The sequence below is a fragment of the Leptonychotes weddellii genome, chromosome 4 (assembly GCF_054177405.1).
Source record: "Leptonychotes weddellii isolate Sample4059 chromosome 4, ASM5417740v2, whole genome shotgun sequence".
In the NCBI taxonomy this organism is placed as follows: domain Eukaryota; kingdom Metazoa; phylum Chordata; class Mammalia; order Carnivora; family Phocidae; genus Leptonychotes; species Leptonychotes weddellii.
Genome location: NC_138372.1, coordinates 38,895,700 through 38,906,103, shown reverse-complemented (window position 1 = coordinate 38,906,103; position 10,404 = coordinate 38,895,700). Strand labels below are relative to the sequence as shown.

Sequence of the window (10,404 nt, the reverse complement as noted above, 5' to 3'; positions counted from 1 at the left end):
ATCCCAGTCCCTGACCCCTGCCTGCTGCTTCTCTCTCTTGTGACAAAGTTGAAATTAGTGGGAAAAGCCAGGACCACTCTTTCTGCCTTGCTAGCTCATTCTAAGCTCTCTTCCTCCTGCCATATGCTTACACTGAAGCATATTTGAGCAACAGCGGAAAAAAAAATATATAGTCCGCTTTCCAACAGTGGCTGCTGGGGTGTAAGGTTAAGAAATAAAGCACACCCGAGGCGCCTGGGTGGCTCAGTCAGTTGGGCGTCTGCCTTCGGCTCGGGTCATGATCCCAGGGTCCTGGGATCAAGCCCCGCTCAGTGGGGAGTCTGCTTCTCCTCTCCCTCTGCCTCTCCCCTCAGCTTGTGCTCTCTCTTTCACTCACTCTCTCTCTCAAATAAATAAAATCCTTTAAAAAAAAAGAAAAAACGAAAGGACGCACACCCATACTCTTGTATGTAATTCCAGGTACGTATGAGCAGAGTCTCGAAAGAGAAGAGATTTGCCAAGAGCAAGGGTGAGTGGTAAGGCCAGTCCATGTGGCCTGTCTGAGGAAATGCAAGCACATGAACAAAAACCTTTGTTAGCATCTCTGATTTAGAAAAGATTCTTAGAAGCGGATTGTAAAGACAAAGGTGCAATGGTTTTAAGACCCTCAATAGGAATTGCAAATTTCCTTACAGAAAGGTTGCTGCCAGAACAGGGAGGGAGGGGGAGAGGCGTGTCCCCAAACCTCCTCAGCATTGAGTATTGTCCTCTAAAAATCCTATACCAGTTTGAGAGGTGAAAATGTCTAATTTATCAATGAAGCTGAACACTTAAAAGCTTTTTTGGGCCACTACGGTCCTTCTTTTGCAAGGTGAGTTGCCTGGCCATGACTTTCAATCATTTTTCTATTGAGGTACTAATGTTTCTGTGGTCCAATTATTTATGCAGCAAACATTATGTGCCAGGCAGTCTTCCAGTCGCTGGGGACACAGCAGGGAACAAAACAGAGATCCCTGCCTTCCAGGAAGCTGATGTTCTGGGGAGAAGAGACAGTGAAGGAGGAGACAAAGACAAGATTTATAAAAGCTCTTTAAAGATTTAGGATGTTAACACTTTGTCACATAGTTTTCCTAGTTTATCATTTGCTTTATACTTTTATTTGTATTTGAATCCATCTTAGAGAACTTCTCAATTTATTTAGCTTTTTATTTTAGCATAATTTCAAGCTTACAGAAAAGTTGCAAACATAGGAGAGAGTTCCCACATACCTTTCCCCCAGCCTTCCCTGATGTTAGCAACATACATAACGATGGCACAGATGTCGAAACTAAGAAATTAAATTAGTATAACACTATTAACTAAATTACAGACCTTGCTTGGATTTCACCAGTTTTTCTACTAATGTCTTTTTTTCTGCTCCCAAATCCAACCCAGGATACTGTGCTGCACTTAGGACATTCTTAATTTCTATATAGTAAAATCTACTGATTTTTTTAATTGCTCATTTTTTTTTCTTAGTCAGTCCTTCCCTGTTCTGAGATCTGAAAAATACTAACCTATATTTTCTTCTAGCTTTTTATGGTTTCATTTTAAAAATTATTTCTTTAACCTATCTGGAATTTATTTTGATGCAAAGTATAAATAGGGATCTAACTTTTTATTTAAATAGTTGGTTTGGCTGCATAATACTCTATTACAAATCCTTCCTTTCCTCACTGATCTGTGAAGTGACTTTTATCAAAAATGAAGTACTTAGGGGTGCCTGGGTGGCTCAGTTGTTAAGCATCATGATCCCAGGGTCCTGGGATCAAGCCTTGCATCGGGCTCCCTGCTCCGCGGGAAGCCTGCTTCTCCCTCTCCCACTCCCCCTGCTTGTGTTCCCTCTCTCGCTGTGACTCCCTGTGTCAAATAAATAAATAAAATCTTTCCAAAAAAAAAATGAAGGACTTAGAGGCGCCTGGCTGGCTCAGTGGGAAAAGCGTGGGACTCTTGATCTCGGGGTCATGGGTTGGAGCCCCACGTTGGGTGTAGATATTACTAAAACAAATAAATACACTTTATTTTTTTTTAAATAAGGTACTTAAGATGTACTAGGTTCTGGGTGCCTGGGTGGCTCAGTTGGTTAAGCAACTGCCTTCGGCTCAGGTCGTGATCCTGGAGTCCCGGGATCGAGTCCCGCATCGGGCTCCCTGCTCGGCAGGGAGTCTGCTTCTCCCTCTGACCCTCCCCCCTCTCATGCTCTCTGTCTCTTATTCTCTCTCTCTCTCAAATAAATAAATAAAATCTTAAAAAAAAAAAAAAAAGATGTACTAGGTTCTGTTTCTGGGCTACATGTTCTGTTCTCTTGATTTTTCTGTTGGCAGCTGTATCAATATTGTACTTTATATTCTATCTTTATAGTATATGTTCATATCCGGTAGGACAAGACCCCTCCTCCCTCAGCTTTATGAAAATCATGTCAATAAGAATTATGATCTATGTGCCAGGTCCTGTATTGGGCACCACAGAGAAGCTAGGAACCACTGAGGCAGACCCGTGAGCCAGTGCCACCCTGCAGTACTCTGGAGCGTGGGTGACCCCCGAGGAAAGAACCGCAGAGTCGGCCAGTAATCAGAGAAGGCGTGGCCTCTGACTGACTGGAGTAGGAGCTAGCCAGGGAAGCAGGAGGGACACTGTAGGCAGAAGGAACAGTGTGGACCAAGGCCTGGGTGCTGGGGAAGAATGCAGTGTCTCTAGGGAACCGTATGCAATTGGTGTTGGAGTTTTGAGTACTGGGGATTGGGAGGTGGGGTGGGGGGTAGGGGTGGCTGGTGGTAGGAAGACGTGAGGTGGGGGTGGGATAGGTCATGGAAGGCCTTGAGGTGTTCAGATGGGAAGGAGGTGGGCTAGGTCATGGAAGGCCCTGAGGTGTTCAGATGACCCCATGGGCCCTCCTGTCCTGGGCTCTGGAATTCTTCAGTTACTGACTCTCTTCCCAGGAACATGTTCCCAGCCAACCTGGTGGAAGCCACATTCAAACAGGTGAGTGGGTCCTGGGGCGAGGGGCGAGGGAGCAGGGCAGGTAGGGCCAGCCTGGGCCAGGCTGGGAGGTGTCAGGTTTACCCAGCAAGTCTCCCTGCCTCCCACACTGTTCCTTCTGGAGAGGAGGGGAGGTGGGGCGATCAAGATCCTTAGAGCCTCCCCTGGCCACACCCCTGCCCAGGGTTCCAGCTTCTTAGGAAGAGAACTGACAGGGTAGGGGGAAGCAGCCATGCTCTAGGTTCACCCCCGTGCTCGCACACCCCCAATCACTGGATCCTCACAGTAACCCTGGGCTCAGTGCACCCACCCCGTCCCAGATGAGGAAACCTAGGCTAGAGGCTTGGAAGGATTAAAGGACCTGCCCAAGGTTATACAGCTAGTAAATGACAGTGCTGGTCAGGAAACCCAGGCCTGTCTGGCGTCTAAGTCTGTGTTCTTTTTCTTTTTAAAATAACCCCTTTTCCCTGTAGTTAAGAACAATAATCATGTTCAGTATAAAATATTAGGAAAACACTAAAATACAAAGCAGAAAATAAAAATCTTCTCTTGTTCTAGGACCAAGCAACAGTGGTAGTAGTTGTGACACATCTAGTCTTTTTTCTCTGCATAAATATGTTTTGGAAAAACAAAATTGGGGTAATAGTACATAGACGGTGTGTATCTTGCTTTTTCCCCAAGCTCATTATAGCATGAGCATTTGCCCTGGTTACTAAGTGTTTCTTTAAAATACACTATTTGCGGTTATACAAGAGCCCATGGTGGGGCCATCCCTCATTTCGGTGGGCCTCGAGGTTGTTTTCAAAGTTTTTTCTTTTTGGACATGATGGCAAATATCTTGGTGCGCCAATTTTTGTCTGCCCTTCCAATAAGTTCTAATCCTTTTCCCCTCATAAAATGTCGGCTGGTTGGTTGATGATCCAGCAAGCATTTCCCGCCTCCCTTGCCTGGGCTGGGCCCTGCATTGGGACTGAGGACACAAAGGAGGAGGTTGAGGGTTGGAGAGGCGGCTCGAAAATAAGGAGCTGTGAAACCTTGAGCTCATCACTGTATCTCTCCTAATCTCCTGGGCCTTTCTCTATGAAATGAGCCAGAGAATGACGGGCCCTCAGTGCTAGGCAAGGGAGTTCTGATTTTATTCCAATAGTGATGGGGAATTACTGAAGGCGTGAGAGAGAAAGAATGAATGTTGCTCTACCTTATACCTACCCAGAATGCCCTTTCTCTTTTGGCAAACTCCTACCCATCCTTCAAGGCCCAGCTCAAATGTCCCCTTCTTTGGGAAGCGGTCTGACCCCTGAGGCAAAGTAAGTCACTCCCTCCCCAATGCTGTCAGAGCAGAACTCATGTCTGGTTCATCTCTGTGTCCCTGGCGTCCACCACAGCATGTTCAGTGTTGGAATGATGATGATGGTGGTGGTGCCGTGATAACAGCGGTTAACGGTAAAGACCACGTAAGGCATGCCACACGCCAGGCACCGTTGAAACACTTCACATATGTTGTCTCATTTAATCCAACGAGCTAGATACGACTGTGACCCCCATTTTACAGATAAAGAAACTGAAGCATGGAAACTTGAGGTCCCATATATTTCCTGAGTGGTTCCCCCACCCCAACCCCCAGAAGACCTACCTCATTGACACTGTGGTGTTGGGAGGAGAGAGGACTCCCTTGTTTGGGCTCCTAGTGCCCAAGGAATGAGAGGGGAAGACCCAGGGAGGGCAGAGGAGGAAAGGGAGCCGGCTTGGAGGCTCAGTTCCTCCCAGCTGGATCCTCTTCTCCTCAAAAAGGCTTGGGGCAAGCTGAACTTTTTCAAAGAGAAGGTCCAAGTTTCCATCAGTGGCAGGCAGGGCTGGCTGGCTGTTAGGTGGATGGAAAATGGATGCTTGGAAGGCATAGGTAGGTGAATGGAAAATTATCTGGGTAGAAGAAGAGATGGGTAGTGAGGGACCCAGATGGGTGCGATGACGCAGGGAAGGAAGAAGAGGGAGGAAGGGGTGGAGAGACGCATGGCTGGGGAGTGTGTCCATGGATAAAGGACTCTCAATTTTCTTTTTGGTAAAATCTTGGTAATACTCCTGCCTACCTCACAGGGTTATTGTCAGTCAAATAGTTCTTGACTGCATCCAAATGTGCCTCCAAGATGTTATTGTTGTTGTTGATGACATTAAGAACAGTATTTGGCCCTGACTCCTTCCTGGTTGGGGTGTCGCCCACTAGTACCGCACCAAGACCACCCCCGTTGTCAAATCCCCCAAGATGGCATGGGAGGAGACCCCTCCTCGGCAGATCCTCGTCTATGGGGTCCAGGAAGAGAATGGCTCTCGTGTTCAGAACTTCGCCCTGGACCTGACCCCACCACCTGAGGTTGTTTACAAGTCAGAGCCTGATACCATCGACGGCATGAACGTGCTGGGCATTGTCATCTTCTCTGCCACCATGGGTATGTGCTGCCCGCCCCACACTGGCAGTGGCCTGCAGCCAGTCCCCTTTGCATCCATCCTTCTCTGCCACCCTGTACCCACTAACGTGAATAACCTGGAGTCTCCTATCTTCCAGGTGGCTCCTTTCTTTCCTAGCCAGTGGAGTGGCTTAAGTCCCCATTCTATGACCGAGGGGTGTCTCCTGTCCTCCCCCCGGGTAGAGCTGGTGTTCCTCACTTGGAATTCTCCCTCCCTGGGTGCTAGTCAGCCTCCAGGGGTGTCAGCTTGCCCTTAAAGAGGACCATCCCTGGGCCCCCCTCCTAGCAGCCAGTTCCATTTTACTGAGGTCTGGGGTTCCTGGGGCAGGGTGGGGGGACATTACAATAAAGAACAGGAAAAATCTAAAACTCTCAGTCATTACCATTTCTCTAAAGCCCTTATTTCTCCCCTCCATCTCCCACAGGGGCTTCTCACTGGCCAACTGTCTCCTCAGACATGTCTGTGTCATTTCTCAGGGCCCACAGTTGGCTTCCTGACCACATCCTCCCCTTTGCTACTCTTCTCTGGGAGGTGCCAAGACCCCCAGCCATAGGCTATTACCATGAAGCCAGTGAAGCTTAACTTGCAAAGGTCTTTCTGTACCTTTTTTGCGTGCGCATTTGCGCGCGCACACACACACACACACACACACTATCATTTGCGCACACGCGCGCGCGCACACACACACACTATTATTTTTCCGTAGAGAGGGCCCCAAACTGTATAAGCGTCAGATCCCACAAAACCTATGGGTCTGCCTCTGCCAGCAACACCCAACACACACACGAAACCCTTGTCCTTCGTGGGGACAAGCCATCCAGAACAATCTAGCTCGTCAATCCCCATCTTGTCCTTCGAGACCATGTCAGAGGTCATTGTCTTATTCTAAAATTGGCATCAACCTCCCTCTTCACCCTGGCCAAGGGCCTGGGAGGGCCTCTCCCACCTCCCTGACTTCTCCACAAGGTTTTCTCACCATCCTCTGGTTGTTCACGCAGGGCATCCGGGCGCCATTTTCTGCCTCGGCCCCTGCCCCAGCCCGCATCCAAATCTGTCAGGTCTACCTCTGAAACCTCTCTCCGAGCCTGCATTTCCCTCTGCCCTCTGCCACCCCCGTGGTTCAGGGCCACCGTCACCTCTCACCTGGTTTCTGCACGAGCCTCCTGAAGAGTCCCTGTCCTGGTGTGTCCTCCTCACCGGCTCGTAAAGTTCTGCAAAAAGCCTCCAGGGGCTCTCCAGTGCACTTGGAAAGGGGGCCCGAGCGCTGCACGTGGCCTGCGGAGCTCCGCGTGCCCCGGCGCAGCTGCCCCCCAACTCCTCTGCTCCCGCTCTCTTCCCGCCCCACCCGCTCCCAGCCGCCATGCTGCTTTCCGGTTTCCGGAAGCCGCCTCCCCCAAGCCCTTCCCACTTCCTGCCAACCGGCCGCTCCGGCCCCTTCCTCTCCCCTGCACCTTTCTCATCCTTGCCGGGGGTGGGGGGACGGAGGTCTGCATACGCATCATGTCCTCGGGAAAGTCTTACCGACCCCCCCCCCCGACTGATCAGGTGCCCCATGTTCCTCCTTAAACGTCTGACCGACTGCAGTTATCTGTTTCTGTTGAAGTTGCACAGAAGCAGGTGTGAGCTCCATGCAGGCAGAGATGGGCCTGGCTTGTTCCCCGTTTATCCCCACAGCCCACCGCCCGGACTGGCAAGAGCAGGCACGCGGGAAAATCTGTTGGAGAGATGGGTGGATGGCTGGATGAATGGATGGGCCATGGTGGATGAGGAAGCTCTTAACGTCTTGGCTCGACGGTCAGGCATGCAGAGGGGCCAGGGCCTCAAGGACCCGAGTGTGTGACAAGATGGTGCTTGGAAGCGCTTGCAGCACATCTGGCAATCGGTCCTCAGTGGACACTCCTCCTCCTCCTCCTCCCCAGCCGCCTCTCTTAGAGGTGGGAACATATAAACAGGACGTCTGCTGGCGGAGCAAAAGAAACCCGGGGACCCTTGGACTCAGTTCACTAAGTGTTGACTGGACGTGTGTAACTGTCCATGTGTCAGTGCATCCGTGTTTGTATATGTGGGCCCAAGTGTGTATGCAGATCTGTGTATGTGTGTCCAAGTCAGCGTGTGCCTGGGCCCGTGCGTGCATCTGTGCGGGCCCACCTCAGGGTGTGCCTGCTTCTGTGTGTGCCCACATCTGAGTGTGAGCAAGCCACACTTGCCCAGCTGCTCCGAATGGTCCCCTCAACACAGCCTCCTCTCCCCATCTCTCCCCTGGTGTTGGGACGTGGCTGATGCTGAGGCCTCATTAGCCTTGACTATTGCAGGAGGCCTCCTGCCACACCCTGGGTCCTGTGCACACCAGCATCCAGCCAGCCAGAGCCCTTAGGTGCCTCCAGGGAAATCTAAGTGGAGACTGACTCAGGCAGGAAGAGGCTGAGGAGCAACAGAGCTGGCAGGGGACCTGGGTCTCAGCTCAGCCAGGCTTCCACAGGCCAGATGGGCTGGGCTAGGCTGTGTCACCTCCAGCTTGGGCCTGTCCTAATCACAGCAGCAGGGTCCCGTGTTATCCCATCACTGTGTGGTAGCTGCTCTGTGGACCGTGTGGGCTCAGGGCTTCTGGGGCAGGTAAAGGGCCTCTCTCTGGAGTCCCGTAGGCCAGGGTTCAAATCCCGGCCCTGCTTCTCCCTGGCTGACCCAGGTGGTGAGCCCCTCCAAGCACATTGCCAGCAAGCTTTCCAAGGGCAGCCACAGAGTGCTTTGCTCTCTATTTTTGTGTCACCGGAAGGGACAGCTGTCCCTTGTCCATGTTTCAGGAGTGGCCTGATGGTGCTCACTTGCATACAGCTCACCTGAAAGAGTACATAAATGAACACCCCCCCAAGGAAGGGAATAACAGGGGCTCCAGGAAAGGCTTTATTAGTCATTCCTTTGTTCCTTCCGTCATTAGGTGCTTATCGTTGAGCACCTACAATGTGCCAGCGAAGGAAATACTGTTGTTGCCCTCATGGAGCTAATCTTCTGCTGGAGGACATGAGAAGAAACAACGGACAACTGGAAAATAATAGTTATAAGTTGTAATAGTGATATAAAGGGATCAGAAAGAGATGAGACAGAGAAGAACAAACCGGGAGTATGCCGAGGGGAGTGGGGACAGGTCCCCAGGCCGCATGCGGAGCCAGGCGGACAGGGTTTCGGGCACCGGGACCTATGTGGGCAAAGGCCCTGTGGCAGTGAGAAGCTTGATGTATTCTAGAAACATAAGGAAGGCCAGTGATGCCAGAGCATAGTGAGAAGGTGAAAAGCAGGGCCAGATGGAGGTGGGAGGTGTAGACAGGTCAGACTGACTGGGGCCTGAAGCAGTGGGGAGCTTGGTGATGGTCTGAGGGCTCAGGAAGCCAGTGAGGGGTGTATGGCAGGGAGCATTTTTATGGATGAGCAAGGAGGACGAGACAAGAGCCCTGGTCCAGTGGTGGCGGCTGAGAAGGAAGGGAAAGGGTTGGGGGAAGCGCTGGTGCATCAAAGGCTGCTGGGAAGTCGGCCAAGGCCCGCGGGCTCCATGCGCACGTGGCTCTGTCCGCGCTTCGCCACCAGCCTGTGCCAGCACGTGATGATGTCGTGCGCAACTGCATCTCAGTCTGTGGCATCCGTGATATGCTTGTGTGTCCCTGTCCCCGCAGGCATCATGCTGGGCCGCATGGGTGACAGCGGAACCCCTCTAGTCAGCTTTTGCCAGTGCCTCAATGAGTCTGTCATGAAGATTGTGGCGGTGGCTGTGTGGTAAGCCTCATGGGGGGACAGGAGCGTCCTCTTCTACCTTCACCCGCCCCCTTCCAGCCCTGCCCTGTGCGGATGGAGGGACACCCACGGTCCCTTCCTCTGCTTTCCTAGCGTAAGCAGAAAGCTGCACAGGAGGCTCAGCCCTGGCCTGGGGCCTCCAGAGCTACACATTTTCCCCTGGATTCCACTCCTTCCCCCACCCCCCCGCCCCCCGCCAGCCCTGACCAGGCCTCATTCCAGCCCTGAGCCTGCCATTTCTGGCCTGGTCAGGCCCACTGGAGGAAAGTTACAAGCTAAGCGTAGCCCTGCTCTCCTGGCCCAGTTTCCCCATCACATGGAGTCTCATCAGCTCAGCTTTTGAAGAAGAGGAACACTGGAAGCGAGAACCAGCTGCCCCTCTTGGTTCAGCGCTCAGGCCTTAGGAATCTTCTAGTCCAACCAGTTCAGATGGGGAAATGCAGAGGCTTGCCCAACGTCACGCATGAAGTTTGTGGCACTGCTGGGTTGAAACAAGGGCCTGCTGAGGGCAGGGCACTCCTCAAAGGCCTAGATGGGAAGGCACAGAGGCCAGAGGTCTTGCAGGGCTGGGCTGGTTGGGGGCCGGGGTATGAATGACGCCATGTGCCCTGGTACTGCATCGCTGCCTGGGACCCTTACCTGCCTGGCCCTGAGCTGGCTGCCCGTCCCCACCCTGCCCCCAGGTACTTCCCCTTCGGCATTGTGTTCCTCATCGCTGGCAAGATCCTGGAGATGGATGACCCCACGGCTGTCAGAAAGAAGCTGGGCTTCTATGCGGTCACTGTGGTGTGTGGCCTGGTGGTCCACGGCCTCTTCATCCTGCCCCTGCTCTACTTCTTCATTACCAAAAAGAACCCCATTGTCTTCATCCGCGGTGTCCTCCAGGCCCTGCTCATCGCACTAGCCACCTCCTCCAGGTAGCCCCGGGTGATGCGCAGGGTGGGGGGAGGGCAGTGGCTGAATCTGTTCCTCTGTCCCGCCGTCATGTGTCCATAGCCATAGAACCTGGCAAGTTTCAGTGTGGCCCACTTCACAAACTTGGGGGGAGCTATGGTAATGAGACCGATTTTTGAAATGGATTGCTTGAGGTCCCACCTGCCCGCCGAATGGCAGGAAGCCCTTATTGCCTCTTAACGCCTTCCCCTCCCCTACTGCCCGAGT

At 52.2% G+C, this 10,404-nt stretch overlaps 3 protein-coding genes across 6 annotated transcripts in view; 1 reads left to right on the top strand and 2 right to left on the bottom strand.

Annotated features, from left to right (window-relative positions):
• The window catches only part of CPT2 (carnitine palmitoyltransferase 2), a 102,438-nt gene extending 95,644 nt beyond the window's left edge, over positions 1 to 6,794 (bottom strand). For 2 of the 4 annotated variants that reach the window (XM_081816952.1, XM_081816953.1), the window contains exon 1: positions 6,604 to 6,792. The gene's annotated coding sequence lies outside the window, so the exon portion shown is untranslated. Of the gene's footprint in view, positions 1 to 6,603 lie in introns of all 4 variants that reach the window. The other 2 variants (XM_081816951.1, XM_081816950.1) reach the window with 2 other exon arrangements.
• PODN (podocan) overlaps positions 1 to 10,404 on the bottom strand; it is a 58,376-nt gene that overhangs the window by 18,883 nt on the left and 29,089 nt on the right. The gene's annotated exons all lie outside the window — the stretch shown is intronic.
• The window catches only part of SLC1A7 (solute carrier family 1 member 7), a 43,266-nt gene that overhangs the window by 27,756 nt on the left and 5,106 nt on the right, over positions 1 to 10,404 (top strand). The window contains exons 4-7 of the mRNA XM_081816963.1: positions 2,958 to 3,000; positions 5,219 to 5,441; positions 9,126 to 9,225; positions 9,927 to 10,160. Coding sequence (XP_081673089.1) covers positions 2,958 to 3,000; positions 5,219 to 5,441; positions 9,126 to 9,225; positions 9,927 to 10,160 — 600 coding nt within the window. The remainder of the gene's footprint in view (positions 1 to 2,957; positions 3,001 to 5,218; positions 5,442 to 9,125; positions 9,226 to 9,926; positions 10,161 to 10,404) is intronic.